The sequence below is a fragment of the Peromyscus maniculatus genome, chromosome 15, assembly GCF_049852395.1.
Source record: "Peromyscus maniculatus bairdii isolate BWxNUB_F1_BW_parent chromosome 15, HU_Pman_BW_mat_3.1, whole genome shotgun sequence".
NCBI classification, from domain to species: domain Eukaryota; kingdom Metazoa; phylum Chordata; class Mammalia; order Rodentia; family Cricetidae; genus Peromyscus; species Peromyscus maniculatus.
In genome coordinates, this window is record NC_134866.1 from 51,121,441 (window position 1) to 51,139,985 (window position 18,545).

The window sequence follows — 18,545 nt, forward strand, 5'->3', positions numbered from 1 at the left end:
ATTTTCATAGTCGCCGGTGGCAGGGACATGATTCGGGGTAGAAGAGGCTATAGGCTATAATGTTGAGTCTTAAGGGACTGGATGCCAAGAGATGAGGATGATGTGAGAGTCTGAGGCTTCTCGCTGCGAGGAACAGAAATCAAGCTGAAGAGCATAGTACGATTGACCCAGTGGACTCAAGACATGCAGCGGCAGTGAGGTTGGGAGTTGAGACCAAGTTATTCAGGGCATGTGTGGGTCTCTCTACTGGGGAGAAGACACTTCTGGAGCTTCCTTGTGGCCTTACTAATGGAACTGACAGCGCTGAGGCTAGCTTTTAGGAAATTCATGTGACCCTTACACATGTGGACTTCTGATTAAAAAGCCTAAAGTTAAAGCTTTCCCTGCTGGGAAGAAGAGTAAGCTAATTATTCATAACAAATTTGGGGATTACTTACCTCTGTGTTGCAAGAGCGATATCGTTTCCTTTCCCCAAGGCAATATTTTCCACCTCCTGAAGGTCTGGAAAACAACATTGGTTTAACATGTGATTATAATGCATCTATCACACAAAGACTACATATATTGTTTGATGAAAACATCAAAAGTGACTTTAAGAAGATATCAAATGTGGCATTTTGTCAATTATTAAACTAATGATAATTGTTAACAATGAGTATGGTTATTCAACATGAAATTATGGCAGCATATATAAATAATTTATAAGACTTAAGAGTTATTATCTATATTTTCAGGAAAACATAATTAAATTAGTATATTTAATTATCATAGTATAGTGCTCCATTCAATACAATGACTTGAAAAAACTTATCTATAATGAAAAGCCACTTAAATTATATTCAACACAAACTATAATCTTTTCTTTCAGGTAGAAAACAATGAGATAACATTGGGAATGGATCCAGTTCAGAGTAAATAATACAAAAAAAATGCATTTTCCTTTCAATTCAACACAAAGTTAAAAACATCAAATTAAAAAAGAAGATGGCAAAAGATAGCTTTGCATTATATTACTTCCAAATTAATGAAAAAGACTATATCAAATATTTGCTTTCATAAATTAATCTTTAAAGTATTTAGAATTAAGGAAAAACATATGCCATCATTTGGACATGCTATTATCGAGTGAAAAACATCTTCTTTGAAGAGGTTCAGGTCATTCCTTTACATATCTGAGTCTGTTAATATATCATAAGGCTTCATATTTTGGGATAATAGTTTTTAGCAGCCTATGTTGAATTTAGGCTAATTATCCTTGTATTTGCTTAAAAAGGAATCAAATCCACTGGTACCAGTGGATTTGGAATATGTTTTGAAGACCAGTGAATTGATCAGTTTGAACCAACTTGGAAGAAAGAGGTTGTGAGGCCAAAACAAGGTTGTGGGGATGGTGGCAGTCATGAATCGTTTATGAATTATAATAGGAATGTCTGCTAGGAGGGCAGTAACTGCTAGAAAGTGGGAAGATGGAATCTAGAACGATTATAAAGAAAATATTTTTAGATTAAAAAGAACAGAAATGAGGCACTTGAAGAAAGTTAAGATTCCTGGGTTAAAATGAGAATAAATCAAGAACTAAACTAGACTATCCTTTATCCTTTATTGGGGTGGGTGGGTGGGTGGGGGCAGTTCCCACCTTTTCCAGGGTACCTATGAGGAGGAGAAAGGAATAAGGAACTTGTAGATAGAAGAATACTCCTAGCCGATGAGAGGAAAGAGAGAAACACAGGATAGCTTCAGGAGGACCTGGGTCAATACCCAACGGCTCCTTCTGTCTCTTCTAAAGGGCTTTTTAAAGGAATGCCAAGGGGTGGGGCAAAAGACCTCTCCCTAACACAACCAAACACCTGGTAACCACGCACATGGTCAATCCATCCCCTTATGCAGTCCTGCTGGGTAAAGCAAGCTCAGATCTCACTAGGAAACCTCTGTGGGCTCCCACAGGTGGGGTAAGTAGAGATGTTATAATATCATTCTTCACCAAAGGAGTAGTTCTAGACACAATGGGTAGGTAGCAGGCTGCAGCCAAGGAGCAGGTGAGTCTTCAGCAGAGGAGGAAAAGTGAACTAAAGAAACAGTCTACATGTACATTGGTAGAATGGAGAAAAACAGAGCTGGCAAAGAATACTGGTGGGCTGGCCTTGCCCCGTGTAGACTATGGCTGGAGAGTGGTAGCAGATGAGCAGGCTGGCCTGCATGGACCAGTCCTGGGAGATGACAGGAGCATAGGAATGGAAGCCACTTTAACACATGGGCAATATTGTCTTCATTGTGATTTGTGATGTGAATCACGGCATATCAACCCCTGAAGTGCTCTCATTGGTCCTTCTAATAGTAATGTGGCAGTAATAATTTTATGTGACATGTGAAAAGCCCTTCTTTTTCTGGGAGTAATGGTAATGTAGCAGAAACCAGGTCTGGATTCATCCATAATTCAGCAGTCTTCAGAGGAGGAAATCTGATTATTACTAGCTTATATAGACAGACAATGTGCTTCTATTTTAAAGGTTTGAGATTCTCTCTCTCTCTCTCTCTCTCTCTCTCTCTCTCTCTCTCTCTCTCTCTCTCTCTCTCTCTCTTAATTTTTACTTACACAATAAGAAGAAAAGAAGAAAAAGAAAGTCTGACTAACAAAGCTCCTTCACTTTCCTGGACCGCTTGCTTCTTCTGAAGACAAGCACTTGGCTTGCCAGAGAAACATTTTTACAGATAACATGTGAAACCACAGCTTTGAATCATTTCCAACTGTGTCTTTTTGTTGGCTCTGGCTTACTTTAGCTACTTACGCTGGACTGTCACAGTGTCTTAGGGATGAAGAGACGCCTCCCCCGCAGGTCCTGCTGCACTCGCCCCATAGCGACCAGGAGCCCCAGCCCCCATCTACGCTCTGCGGCCAAGTGCCAAAAGGAACACAGTCTCCCTGATAACACCACTGTAAGAAGGCACAGAAAACACAGAATTAGCTTTTATGCAGCTACAAGACAGAAGTCCATAAACTTTCATAAAAGTCAGGTAATGACCAATTTTAAGCATTAGCATTCTCAAAAGTAGAGAACGGGTTTTTAACTGTGTTTAGACAATGTAAGGGTGCATACAATTTTGCAAACTATTTCTAACTGGTCAGATTTATAGTCTCCAACATGTACCAGTTCTAAAAGCCCTGATTTTGGCAGTTTTCTTTGTTTCTCTTTGTCCAGACTTTTAGTGTTTCTCATTATAGAGTTAGCTATAGGCCTCAGAATCATTTTTAGATATTGTAGTAATTTCTTTTAAAAAATCTTTATATTCCACTATTATTAGACTTGTGGAATGATAATGCACTATGGAAAGTTCTCCAATAAGGAGACTTTATGATGGTAATTGCAAGTTCTTTAGAAAAAGAAAGAAAAACTGGTTGAGGCTACAACAGTAAAAGAATGCTTTGTGGCATTTCATCCAGGAGCAGCACAGACATAATAAATGTAATGCCAAGACACTAGGACTGGGCACAAAAACCTTACATACATTGACTAGCCCTGGGTAAGGCCCTGTATGAACACGTGTACTCGAATTCTGCTCAGTTTGACTCTGTGCAATAAACCATACATACTGCACCTAAGGAGAGAGCCAGGAATCCTTTATCAGAAAACAGACATCATATAATCAGTTCATAACTCTAGCATGATAAAACTTACTTGCAGTACATGGCAAAATAAAAGTGTTCTTTTAAACCAAGCATTTATAGGTTTTTGTTGGTGCATTTTTCTAACGCATCAAATATTAACAAATCAAACTAATCTATAAGAGTGGTATGTTTATATTGATAACAATATCAACAGTTATTAGAGTTAAATGTGTGTCAACGGGATCACACTATTAAGAAATTCAACCTTATAATAAGATTGGGACACTTAGAAATGAACCATTTCAGCCGGGCGGTGGTGGCGCACGCCTTTAATCCCAGCACTCGGGAGGCAGAGCCAGGCGGATCTCTGTGAGTTCGAGGCCAGCCTGGGCTACCAAGTGAGCTCCAGGAAAGGCGCAAAGCTACACAGAGAAACCCTGTCTCGAAAAACCAAAAAAAAAAAAAAAAAAAAAAAAAAAAAAAAAAAAAAAAAAAAAAAAAAGAAATGAACCATTTCATTGTCCTGATTCTATCACCAAGCTTGTTGGTTTTAGCTCTGAGATACACTGGGCATTCTCTCCATGTCCCCTTCTTTATGGCTGCCACCCTAGATAACAGCCAGCGCCTCACTTGGTGATTCTGCCTCCATCTTTCTCTGCTAGAATTTATTTCCCAGAAAGAATTCAGACGTGGCTTTTAAAGACACAGCATCACACTATTTTGACTTCAGGCTGTTATTATTTTGCTTAAAAGGCCACAGCAGCGTTTTCCATCTCTTTTAACCCCAGACTTGCTGATGGAGCCCTCGCAGGCTTCTGTAGCCTCCCCTGCTTTGCAAGGAAGGCAGCAGTCACATTGTTTGTTAGTTTCTCTCTCTCTCTCTCTCTCTCTCTCTCTCTCTCTCTCTCTCTCTCTCTCTCTCTCTCTCTCTCTCTCTCTCTCTCTCTCCCCTTCTCAACTTGGTCCCTCACTAGCACATTTGCTCGTCCCTCAGGTAGCATTCTTCTAGCAATTGACCCCACAAATCAAACAGAGGGTTGCATCCATGCTAGGTTGTCTACACTGAGCCCATCCCTAGTCCTTTTTAGTCAGTCAAGAGAGGTTTGGCCACATAGCCCAGGCAGACCTTGAAACTAATGATCCCTGAGTTTTAGTCTTCTAAATGTTGGATTCCAGGTTATTCTATCACACTCAGCTTCCAGTTCTCTACATAGATGTCTTCTGACCATTTGTATCAGATGAAGTGCTATTTCAGCAGACAGCTTTTTCCAGGACTACTCATATTCTGAAGAGGCACCTCACTATCCTTTCTGGCCCCAGGGTTCTCCTTTTTATTATAGAAGAGTACTTACTTATGCCCTTCATTTCACTGCTCTGACTATTCAGGACGACTTTAATTATCTTCCCAATTTCTTCTTTCTTCACTCCCCCTTAAAATGCAAGCCTTGAAAATATCATATGGCTACTGTTAATTTCTAAAATTCTGTTCCTTAGACTAGCCCCATTTTTAGGATGTCGTAGCAACATATTAGACAGAAGAGGTGAAGAGCATTCTCATGATCACAGGCACCCTGTTGAAATGAGAACGGCCTCCAGTACTATTTGGTATCTAGTATAGATGCAAAAATCTATTAGATGAATTATTAGAGTTAAATTGCAGAATTTTGCATCATATTTTAGTCATTACATGTCATAAAGGAGCTAGAAAAGATTAAAGTAGACCAAGCTCACATTTGTTTCCTTGTCATTTCCTGAGAATACATACGATGTGAAGAGAAATGTTTTACTTTTTAATTTTTTCTTGGGATTGCAAATTAGTGAGAACCATAAAGATACTAAAAATAGGAATTTCAAACCATTTAAAGTATTGCTATATATGCTCACAAAATATAGGGCAGTGAAAGAGTCACATAAATTCTCGTTTGCATTTTGAACCTTATTTTTGGGCTAGAGTGGAACCCAGTAGTAAAATAGATGGTTAGCATTTGAAGATCTAGATTCAATCCCCAGCATATACATAGACAAATTTTAAAATAATTTTTTAATTAGCACACAAAATTGAGATTTCACTGTAACATTTTCACATATGTATGTAAATGCAAGTATATTATATATGTGTAAACACATATGTATATATTTATATTTGTACTCTTCTTATTTGCTCCCAGATCTTCCAAGTCCTCTTCCTCATCACAAATAGTTTATCTTTCTTCTTTCATGACATACATTTCATTTTCCACTCTTGGTCCCCACCCCAAATTTCACATAAATATATCTCCTAAAATGAACAATAATTGTTTTATTATTTAATTTATAAAATGCTGCTTCCATTAGTTTTTGGAGACTTTGAGGCTTAGGTGTTTGGGAGGCAGGCTTTCATGTAGAACAGAACAGCCTTGAATTTGCTGGGCAACCAAGGCTTACTTTGACCGTCTGATCCTCCACACCTGGCTTTCTCATCATTAGTTAAGACCTAAACGATCATAGTATTTCATAAATAGTTTTCAAGAAGACATTTGCTGTATAAATTATGTTTCCATAATTATTCAATGGGGATAATAAAAACAATCATAACAAAAAATTAAGTAACAAAGATTAATGGGTAAAATAATCATAGTAATAGTATAAATATCAGGTACCTCATTTCTAATAAGACTGGCCTCCAATTTGATAACTAGTTAACTAGATAACTAGCTTACAAGTTACTGACTTGTAACGTGGAGGAAGCTTTATATTACTATTACTAGGTCTCATTCCAGCAATATGTTAGGTTCCAAAGCAAGTCACCTGATTTCTTCTATTTCCCTAAATATACAATGGGAATCAATTTCATTTCTTGATTCTACTATAGAGTAGAATACGAAAACTTTATAAATTAGTTCAATGCAGACGTGTTAAAAGAAATTAAAATCTACGAAGTAACTTGTTTCATTTTGATTTTCAGCAGGTGTATTCTTTTACATCTTGTTTTATTTCTCCCTCCTTTGTACTTAACGTTTTGCAGTTTTTGCAACTTCGGTCTGTTGTTAGTAAATTATCTTGATGTAATATATTATTAAAAAGAAGGAAGTTATTTACCTGAATAATAAGACTTTAAGACACCTAGGAGTTCACATGGATCAAGTGATATTTGCATTAATCAATACATTTAAATATTTCAGTGTATGTAAATCATGCATAGAATAATTAGACTACACTAAACAAAGCAACTTGAAGTCGATAGATCCAATAAGCATTTAAAAGTGAAACTTTTGATTGCTGTACTGTGTTTCTATTCTTTTTCTATCATAGAGTTGTAAAACAAATGTTATTTTCAGAAGGATGGACTCTTCATTTTAAAGTATGAAAGCTTCATATATATATATATATATGAAATCCAGCTGCTAACCTTCACTCAAAGGTTATATCCAAACTAGTAATCTTAGATGGTTCTAATTAATAGTCTTGTTACTATAGACTCAATTCTCTAGGTAAGTTGGATATTTGGTCTTCTTTCTGCTAATTTAAGTGTAGTTAAAAATTCATAAAGGTGAGATAAATGAAACTTCATATTTCCAAAATAAATCTCATATTGTTTCTTCTTATTTTTCATATTTCTTTTAAATTAAATAAATATGCCTAAAACACTATCTAGAAAGCAGTGATTCTTTTAAACATTTTCTTTAGAAACAGTCTCACTTGCTATTGGACATTGTGTAATTATACAATATTTATAAATGAGTTTTTGTCTTTTGGGGGCTTATAGAGACAGTCTTACTCTGTAGCCAGCCAAGACTAGAATTAACTTTGTAGCTCAGCCTGGCCCAGAATTCATGGCAATCTTCCTGCCTCAGCCTCCCAAGTGCTGAAATTATAGGTGTGAGCCACAATGCTTGGCACACTTTTTTCTTTTTACCTAGAACCATTTTAGAGTATAATCATAGAATATCTTGTTATAACCAGACCTGGATCAAATAGCATATGGAATGAGAGATCTCTAAAGAAATCCTAAAATGTTAAAGGAAGCGATATTGGTGATTGAATACAGAGCAGTTTGAAATCAGAAGAGCATGGGCATGAGTACAACGCTACTAAGAACCTAGTCTTCCCACTGAGCAGTTCTGTGGCTGATCAGGCTATATTTCAGCCCAAACTCCCAATCAGAGCTTGTCATCCATACTATTTACATTTCTAGAGCATTTGGAAGAACTATTCTTTCCTCACTCTGTTTATTTGGTGTCCAGTCAAAACATATTACATTCCACCCTAGGTGAATTAAGAGTAAGGTTGCAAATGCCCTGCTATATATTCAGTGTTTTAAAAGGCATATAATAATCCTTCCCTAATCCAGCCCTATTTTCCCATGCAAAGATATTAGGGATCAATGTCACTTATATGTAAACCCAAATGCTGGCCTATATCTCTAATTGAATCTTATAGAATCATTAAATGAATCTTCTGGCAATAAACCAACTATTTGATACTTTCTTTGTGGTTACGAACAGGGATTATAAGGATTGGGTTTTGATTACCTTCAATATCCTGTACAGTAACAATGCCAACACTACTACTGAAGTTCCTACAGTCTAAATCTTTATTTACTATTTCATCAAATACAGCATCCCTGATTCCTACCCAAGGGCTATTGCTGATGCTACAAAGGAAAGATCTTTGGCTGAAATTTATATTGATTGATTTGTAGGAGATTGACCCATGGACACACAGTACCAGCACACCGTCTGGGCTCATCAAATTTCTTCCTTTAGTTAATGCTACTGTCCCTGAGCACATCCATTCAGGCCATATGGTTCTTATTCAGTCCGTGAATGGCTTATTCAGGCAAACATCCAATGGCTGTAATAGCAATGTCAGACCCCCCAGGACTCACACAAAGATCAGTTTTTAATTTTTTGGCCATATTTCTTACTCCATCTGCTAAATGTGCATGGAACAGTTGTGGAACATTTATGGAACCGTGCCTGCGGGCAAGGATCCCACAACTATTGCAGCCAGAGTTTGACGAGATCATCATGGATCCAATCCTCTGGCTATGCCTATGCTATCACTCCAGTGATATTTCTAACTCCTCCCTTTAAAAAAATGTATTCAGACAACTCTGAGCAGATTTGGTTTTATCCACTGGCTTGGCTGGCTAGATTGGGTATAGGTTACTTCTTATTCTTTTTGATGGGAATAGTTTTGAAACTCAAGGTTAAGATCATACTTTGTGGATATTCCATTTTTGAGTCTCTGAAGTCATTTGTATGCTGTGTGGTGCCCACCACTGCTAGTTATGATGTGTAAGGCTGACACATAACAATAATACTGAGAAATGACACTAAAGTGATACTGAGAAAGCCTGTGAAAAAGATCACTCCTATCTCATTATCTCATTCCACTATCACTGTCAAGTATGTAGATATGTGTTTGCTCTTCTATTAATGATTACATTATTTTATTAATGTTCATATAAGCATATATTATTATCCCACATTGACTTCTTTTGTAATTCCTTACCAAACAACTAACTGTTACATGTGGATAAATGAGAATTCCATTAACTGCACTAAAATATGCTGCCTACCTTATGCTGATTGCTTTACTTCATATCTATAACCATTCAATACTGTTTTTGTCAATATACAATTCCATATCATAAGATAAGTTAAAATGAGAGGATTTCAACTATGACCCAGAAAGGCCAGTGCTGAAGCCTCAGCAATGGTATGAAGTTACTTTGTAGTGCTGGTTTTTTCAGCCTTTCTTCGTCTGTAAAATGAAGTCAAAACAGTACCTGCTTCATTGAGGTTTTGTCAACAGGAAAATGGCAGCATGTACCTGGCATGACATAAGTCTTTTAAAAACATTGTCATTGCCATCAGTATTATTGGGAATGTCATCTATTTTTATATGCCTCGTTTAGACTAACCACAGGGTCAATCAGGTCAATTGAAATTGCCACTTTAATTTTGTCACTAGGACTCTGCACAGTTTTTCTTTTTTTCAGTTAAAATTCTGAGTTCTGAGTTCTCATTTAATTTTCAAATAGACAAAGCTATGAGTGTAAAATCTGTACTTGGCAACAGTAAATATAGATCACCCTTAAAAACAAAAATTCATTGAGAATAGTAGTAAATAAAGTCAGTGAGTAAAAAGTATTGAACTCAGTCATCTTTGCTTTTTGTTTTGCTTTAAAATGCAGGTCTAAAGTATTTTTTAAAAATTCAAAGTGTGTGTGTATGTGCACACATGGTAGCCTATTCAACTAGGACTATATGCATGCCACCAGAAAAATATTATCTCATTAGGCTATCCTCAACACACCCTCAGTTTCAATTTTTATATTGAATAGGGCCTCACTAACTTGCCCAGGCTAGCTTAGAACCCACAGTGTCCATGCCTCACAAATAATGACAATTACTGCCTGTGCCATCATACTAAATAAATTCAATTTTTTGTGGATATTTTGAAGGTCTCCTAAATTGTTTTCTAATATTATTTTCCCTCTAAGGATCTACATTTGCCTTTTTCCCATAGGTTTATTCATTTTTAAGGTTTGTTAGTACCATTTCTAAAACTTCCCATCTTCCATGCTTCTGGGAAAATAAAATGACTAAGATTTGCTTTATATATTAATTTTAGGTGATCATATCCACCATATTGACTTTATGATACTACACTGTTTTGTTGTGAATAAAATTGGCATCTTGATTGACAACCAGTGCTACACTTACAAGGTTCCTAGGTAGTTTTTTGTAAAGTCCAAGTTATTCTGTAGAGGTGTGCCATGAACTAGTAATGGTCTGGGAACATAGGCTAAGGCCCAGCAAGGAGCTCTTGAAGTGAGAATGAAGCATTCCTCACTTCAAATCCATATTCTAAAATTACGTAGGGTTCATTTGAAGAAAGGGTTTAGGGATATGAAAGTCTACTAAAGTAAGAATGTAAGTCTTGAGGAATCACATGTATTTTTGCCCTATTTTATTTATGTTGTCTCATCTCTGCTTATTTTTTTCACGCTTAGGAATAATTCTAACTCTATTTACTTTAATAAACTTAAATTCAATGCTGTCACCTTAGCATTGCAAATGTTTTCTGAGAATTCTCCAAATTTGTAATTTTTAAGAGATATCCAGTCTTTATCACATATATGCATATAGTTCTGTGACATGATAGTTAAGGGCCTGCTATCAAACTGAGCACAAAAACGATACTAAAGACACCATGAACACAGCAACTCTTATAAAGTAAAACGTTTAACTGAGGCTGGCTTGCACTTTCAGAGGTGTAGTCCATTATCATCATGGCAAGAAGCAGGGCAGCATAAGGGCAGACATTGTGCTGGAGGAGGACCTAAGAGTTCTACATCTTGATCTGCAGGCAGCAGAAAGAGACGGTGTACCACACTGGGCATAGTTTGAGCATGTAAGACCTCAAAGTCCGCCTCCACCATGACACACTTCTTCCAACAAGGCCACATCTATTTCAACAAGGCTGTACCTCCTAATAGTGCCATTCCCTATGGGTCATGCTTCAAACAAGAGCCTATGGGGACCATACCTATTCAAACTACCACATTGAATTCACTGGCCCCAAAGGCTTGTAGCCATAACATAATACAAAATGCATTTAGTCTAACTTTAAAGTCCCCATAGTCTATCATAGTCTCAACAATGAAGAAAAGTCCAAATTTCAAAGTCTCTTTTGAGTTCATGCAATCTCTTAACCCTAATACCATATAAAATCAAAATCAGAAAAAAGATCACATGCTTCCAACATATAATGGCATAGGATATACATTACTATTCCAAAATGGAGTAAAGGAAGCATAGTAAAGAAATACTGGACCAAAGCAAGACTGAAACCAGCTGGGCAAACTTCAAACTCTGCATCTCCATGTCTGATGTCAAAGTGCTCTTCAGATCTCCAACTCCCTTCAGCTTTGTTGACTGTAACACACTTCTATCTCTTAGGCTGGTTCCACTCCCTGTTAGCAGCTTGCTTCAGCAGGTATCCCACAATTCTAGAATCTCCAAAATTTTGGGGTCTCCAAGTCAATCACCTTCACAACTTCACACAATGGCCTTTCGGAGCCTCCATGCAGGGACATCCCTGCCATGCCTGGCCTCAATGGATTTCCTTAGTCATGGAGGGAGATTCTATAACCCCTTTCTTGTATCCTTGACTAAAACCAGAACCATGTGGCTGAAGCTGCCAAGATCTGGTGCTTGGTGGGGTTGGTGCTTGCTGGGGTTGGAACATGGCTTCTTCGTTCAACTATTCACTGTTTTCTGTCTTTCAATGCCTAAGCTTTGTGGCTCTGGAACTTCCTCTGCAGACAAGACTGGCCTCAAACTCAAATATCTTCCAGCCTCTGCCTTCTGAGTGCTGAGATTAAAGGTGTATACCACCACACAGGGCTCTAAACTTTCCTTTAATTCCTTTTTGCAAGTTGGAAACTAAGCTGGGTGGGAACTTGCCCTAAGGTCACCACTCCCTTTATTCCATTTCTTAACCTGTTTTTTTCCTTGAACAAAGGACTTAACACCATTCCATCTCCTGGTGCCTTCTGTATCCTTAAATTGTACATTTTGTATTTTTCCTTGCTCAGTTTGCTCCTTTTCATTATAGATCTTCATAAGAGTGAACACCAATCACCACACAACAGTCAATACTAGGCTGTTTTAAGACTTCCTCTGCCAATGGAATTAATCCAAAACTTTTCACTTTAGCCTCAGGCAAACTTTTCAGACAAAGGCAAAAAGCAGCCACATTCTTTGCCAAAATATCATAAGAACAGTCTCTCAGCTACATGCTAAAATTCTCCTCTGAAACCTCTTGAGTCAGACTCACCCAGTTCAAATCACCCTCAGCATCACTGTCCTCCATGTTCCTACTAGGTTAGTTCATTAATCCCAATTTAAAGTGTTCAACTGCTTTTCTGATCCAAAGTTCCAAAATCCACAGTCCTCCAAAAAAGCATGTTCAGGCCTACCACAGCAATACCCCAGTCCCTGGTACCAACTTTTGTTGTAGTTTGAGTTTCTATTGCTGTGAAGAGACACTGTGACTACAACAACTTTTAATAAGGAAAACATTTAATTGGGCAGCTTACAGTTCAGAGTTTTAGTCCATTATCATCATGGCAGGATATGGTGGCATGCAGGCAGACATGGTGTTGGAGAAAAAGCTTGATCCACAGGCAACCGAAAGAGACTGTGTACCACACTGGGCATAGCTTGAGTATACAAGACCTCAAAGACTGCCTCCACAGTGACACACTTTCTCCAACAAGACCACACCTCCTAATAGTGCCACTCCTTATAGGCCAAGCATTAAAACAAATGAGTCTATGGGGGGGGGCATATGTATTCAAACCACCACAATTGTGTTTGCCACATAAGTAATTAAAGTTGAGCTATGTATTTTCAAATAGCTATCACACATAGCATAATTACTAATATTTGTAGTGATTATGGAACTTCTAAAATGCTTGTAGGAAGGCTCTGAGATATTTACTCCCTGTCCTTTTTTGTAGTGCTGGGGGTCAAACCCAAGACCTTGTGAATGCTAGACAAATATTCTATCACTGAGTTACATCTCTAGTTCATGAATATTTATAGAAAAATATTTCTCTGCTTAGAAAAATAAAGTAAAATAAAAACCCATCAGGTCTATTGACAGTGCTACTCTAGGAGAAGAAAAACTGTGATTCAGGCCAGACCGTGAAAAGAACAGTCCACCAGTGAATGGCTAATAAAGCAACAGATTCCCATTGCGGCTTCCTTCCTTCACTTGTACATTTCTTTGCAGATGGATGTAAATTGCTACTTGTCCTTGACAAGGACTGGCAGGTCCAAAATAAACCTAGACTGTTGTTTCAAGAATGTGGTTCCTAATATTTTCTATTACTTCAGTGAAAAAAAAGAGAAAGAAAGAATTTTTGTAGTGTATGAAAGTTTCTGTATTTTTATTGGCTACTTATAAATTTTGAAAAAAAAAATCCCTAATCCTTTTAAAATGGCCTTACCAATCCTTATATTTAGCATAATTTACCAACATTTCCAAACCCAGCATGGAAAAGCCATCAACATGGCACTAGGTCATGGGTCCTGAATGAAGCCGTCAGCAAGAATTAATAAACTGTGACAGCTGCCCAAAAACTTTCATTCTTTTTATTTAAATATCCCACTGCAAGCTGAAATTCAGTGTGATCTTTGTTGAAAGTAGCCCAGCTCACATGGAAGAAGGCAAAACAGAGAAGAGATGACAAGTATTAGTTATAAATTCAGTCCATAGAATTCTAAAATTTACGTATATAACAATTCCAGAGAATTTGAGTAGCAGAATATAACTAATTTTTTATATCTGCTTGAATAATTCTTCTTTTTTTTCCCTATGGTGCTGAAGATTGAGCCCAGACCTTCTACATTTTAGGAAATGCTCTAGCATTTCAGCCATATCCCAATCATGCACGAACAATTCTTAGAGATTTTTTTAATTAGACTAATGAGAACTAAGATTTCAAGCCATAACTTTTATGTTCAATAAATTACTTCATTTTATTTTATTATTATTCTTTTATGTGAAACTGACACAAAGACATTAGCTCCTTTTAATTTCACAAGTAAGGCACATTTGTAGACAATTACCACTTAGTTAAAAACATACTATTCAAAGTACATCTTAAATTACTATAGATTTCTAGCGTCTGAACATCAGCACCAGAAACTGATCAGTTTATGTCTCAAACAGGTACAAATCACTGGTGCTTACCCCCTTTTCAATGTTCCCAGTCTGACACAATGTCCCTTCGGCGGCTGGAATACTGTTGGTGACACAGCGGTTGCTTTTGCTAAGGCACCAGAGCTCTCTACACACTTCCTAGGAAAGAAGGCAGAAGCAGGTTGATGAGGAACGGAGGTTAAAGCCACATGCGTTTCTTGAATAGAGCACATCACAGTCACTCAGCATCACTTGCTGATGTTGAAGCTACTATTGAAAGAGGATTTAGGGTGAAGGTCTTTCAGAGGGTAGGTTATTCACTTAAACTTTGGTCTAATTCATGTTTTAGTAGATAAAGTGTGTTTTATTACTTAATACTGCTGGGAATCTTTTCATAATAATGTACAAATATTTCATTAATATGAAAAAATAATAAAAAAAATACATAGAGAAGAAATTTAGTTTTTCAATGCTTGAGAATAAATACTAACACAAACTTAACAAATGCCAACAGAGCATCTAAGTTTTAAAACTGGTAGTATTCTGGGGAGGGGAAGGACAGAGCAAACACTGTCAAGTAGATAGGAATTTAACATATAAATTTAAAGAAATATGAGATACATTTTAGAATATTTCTAAATTTTGTATGTCAAAGAATTATCTAGAAATGTTATTTTCAGTTATCAAATAGTTTAGCACAATGATGGTAAACTTTCATAAAATACTATTTATGACATTTTCACCTCCTTCCTTAGTATTTTCTGACTCAGAACAGAATTATAAGATTTTTCCAATACCCACAATATAAAATACAGGTTAAGTTATCAGATTATCATCTATGTCTATATATTATGTCTGTGTTATAATCTGTGTTATAATTATCTAAAAAAAACTTCAGAAGAAAATACTCAAAATTCTAATTTTTTACATATGATCATCAATTTCTATCACCACCATTAATTTAAACTAGAACTATGAATCTAAATATATTTGTTACACTATTCAATAAAAATGCAGAAATAAAAAATATATAGCATTTAATCCTGTCACTTTTATGTCTCAAGTGAAGTTTTAACTCCTCAGACACAAAAGAAATCATGTGACATAGACATGATTGAAAAGGAAGCTGGTGAACTATGGGAACTAAGGACTCTGCAAGTGAAAATGTTCACATGATACGACAGTCCTTGATTCTACTGTTGAAGACAATACTCAGAGCTGAGGCTCCCTATGGATTCCTATGGGGGTGTTCTCTATCAGGGAGGCATTGATGTACAATGTGTATTGGGCTTTAAAATACTTAAAATCGGGGGCTGAAGAAATGGCTCAGCTGTTAACAGCACAAGCTGCTTTCAGAAGACCTGAGGTCAGTTCCCAGCACGCACATGGCAGCTCAGAACCATCTGTAACTCCAGTTCTAGGAATTCCAATGCCCTGTGGCCTTCATAGGTACCAGGCATTCACCTGATGCACAGACATACATGCAGGCAAAACACTTATACACACAAAATAAAAACTAAATTAAAAAATTAAATATACTTCAATTTTTAAAACTCTATTTAAAGACTAGTGAGTTAAAAAAGAAAACATTAGAAGAGCCTTCTGGGAATCATAGTATCAACCTAAAATGCTCTTTTTATAATGGAACTCAATAAAAATAATACTTACTTGTTCTTACAATGTATTTTCAGTACATTCTTTTAGTTTAACATTTTAGAAGCAGCTGGACTGCTACTATTTAAAGGTTTTAAAATATTAAACTATGTGTAAAAGCCTATCCAAATTCAAGCAACAATGAGTTCACAGAGACACATTTAATAGAACAATATATTTAAAATGTGAAAAAAGATAATGCATAGATTATCTCTGGACAAGATTCTGAATACTTTTTCTTTTTGTTGGGTCTAAATCTTACTTTAGATAAAGGCAAAAAGAAGCCTAAAATATACTTTATACAAAACTATTTGATGAGGATTCTACTCTTGAAGATAATACTCAGAACATCCATTAAAAACACACACAATTTAGTTGTGTTGTAGAAACATTATTTTCTAAAAGCACCTTTGAACACATCTACCCAAAGTGACAAGTGAGTAAGGTCCTTTTTAAAATTGTGATGTCCAGATTGACAATACACCTTCCTTTGATCTTTGAAAAACAGATTTCGGCATCTAGCAGGAGTGTATTACCTTACTGGCTTCCTAAAGATTGGCATTTTGCTAGGGATTAATTTATCACACATTGCTACATGCAGCAAGGGTCTGCCGACCCACACTGGAAAACACACTTGAACTGTTAAAGTAGTCACAGAGATCACAGAAAGCTTTTCCAGCAGAACTCAAAGTTGGCATTTCATCTGAGTAAGAAAGAATTTTGATACTGAATTTAAGAAGAGAAAGACAAAATACAAGAAAAGCTCATTTCACACCAAGGAAGAAGTTCTAGAATATGGGCAACCTATTTAGTTGGACAGTTTTGTTTGCACATGAATATTATTAATTGCTGAATAAATACTTTCATGAAGGTTTCAAGCTATAATGAAGTTAACTGCAGGCTGAAAGGTTTTTATCTCTTGAGAAAGTTCTATATAACACAGATCATACTTGTTAAATTCCTTTCCTAAATGAAATATATAAGGTGATAGGTACAGTTAGTGGACGGGAATAATGTTTTCTTTTTCCCTCAGCTTAGCTCAGGAGCAACAATTTTCTTGCATGTGTTCATCATTCCCGACAGAAGTTCAGCCTTATTACGATTAGTTTCATGACTTCTCTAGGTGAATAAATCATTGCCTCTGCGCTAGGGCTTCCTTTAGTATCTTAGATTTCACTTTGGGGAGACTCAGGGAAACCTGTACTCTGCTGGCCTTCAAGTTTAAGGAAGAAGAAAGAAATCATCAACAACTCCTCTAAAAGATATTTCTGTTAAATGACAGTACATGAGAGTGAAAATTTGAGATGGAATCTTTAGTTTCATGGGGTCAACTACAATCAGGAAAAGATTGAAATAGTGATAGCAATATTTCCTTTCCATTTGCAAATATTTACTGAGACTCTACCACCCACCAGACATGTTAGCATAATGCAGAAATATTATCACATAGAATCACAGGGACCAGGGAAGTCAATGCTTTTAATTTCTCTGATAAAACTAGAACAATACCGATGTAGTAATTTTTCATTATACTCTCTTTCCTACATGCATATCTGTGTACCACTTGCATAGTTGGGAACCACAGAGGCCAGAAAAGGGCACCAATCCCTAGAAACTAGAGTTACAGACAGTTGTGAGCCTCTGTGTAGGTGCTGGGGATGAAACCCTGGTCATCTGGAAGACAGCCAGTTCCCTTAACCACTGAACTATCTCTTCAGCCCTGACACCTTTTTTAATTTTTCATTAAAAAAAATTTTTTTTGAGACAGGGTTTCTATGTGTAGCTTTGCGCCTTTCCTGGAACTCGCTTTGGAGACTAGGCTGGCCTCGAACTCACAGAAATACACCTGGCTCTGCCTCCCGAGTGCTGGGATTAAAGGCGTGCGCCACCACCACCTGGCTAAAAAAAAATTTTCAAGATTTATTATGTATACAGTGTTCTGACTGCATGTACGTCTGCAGGTCAGAAGAGGGCATCAGATCTCATTATAGGTGGTTGTGAGCCACCATGTGGTTGCTGGGAATTGAACTCAGGACCTCTGGAAGAGCAGTCAGCGCTCTTAACCTCTGAGCCATCTCTCCAGCCCATAATTTTTCATTTTAATAGACAATCATTATTTCTTCAGTTTTACTATTTTTAATTAGCTGTTGTTAACCAGAGACTGTAAGTCAGGGACAGAATCTGTGTACTTAAAACATGATTTACAAACTGTTCCTTTTAGAAAAATTAAAAGTTGGCAACCCTACCTTATTCTGTTAATTTTTGGAGAGAAAATTTTGTCTACAGAAATCTAAAAGTTACTCTAACACCCACTGCCCATAATATTTATTTAGATAGATCTGTGTGCTTGCCAGTGCCCTGAATCCAATTTCTTTTTTGACATAGATCCTTTAGTAATTATCTAACCAAAGAATTCTTCTCCTTATTTTTCTGAACATATATTTTATTTATCCTCATTTTAAATATTTTAATTGAATATACAGTGCCAAGCTGACATTAATCTTACCTGAACATTTGAAGACATTATGATCACGTTTTAGGCCAATGCTCTAGTGTGTAATGTAAAATGTAAAAAGTCATTTTA

At 36.7% G+C, this 18,545-nt stretch overlaps 1 protein-coding gene across 8 annotated transcripts in view; it reads right to left on the bottom strand.

Annotated features, from left to right (window-relative positions):
- The window catches only part of Adamts6 (ADAM metallopeptidase with thrombospondin type 1 motif 6), a 250,439-nt gene that overhangs the window by 104,078 nt on the left and 127,816 nt on the right, over nucleotides 1–18,545 (bottom strand). For 5 of the 8 annotated variants that reach the window (XR_013044769.1, XM_076551952.1, XM_076551953.1 and 2 more), the window contains 3 exons: nucleotides 14,360–14,467; nucleotides 2,787–2,932; nucleotides 438–501 (listed from right to left, as the gene is read on the bottom strand). Coding sequence is in view for 7 of the 8 variants with exons in the window: in XM_076551952.1 (XP_076408067.1) it covers nucleotides 438–501; nucleotides 2,787–2,932; nucleotides 14,360–14,467 (318 nt within the window). In the remaining variant the exon portion in view is untranslated. The remainder of the gene's footprint in view (nucleotides 1–437; nucleotides 502–2,786; nucleotides 2,933–14,359; nucleotides 14,468–18,545) is intronic. The other 3 variants (XM_042261592.2, XM_042261593.2, XM_076551954.1) reach the window with 1 other exon arrangement.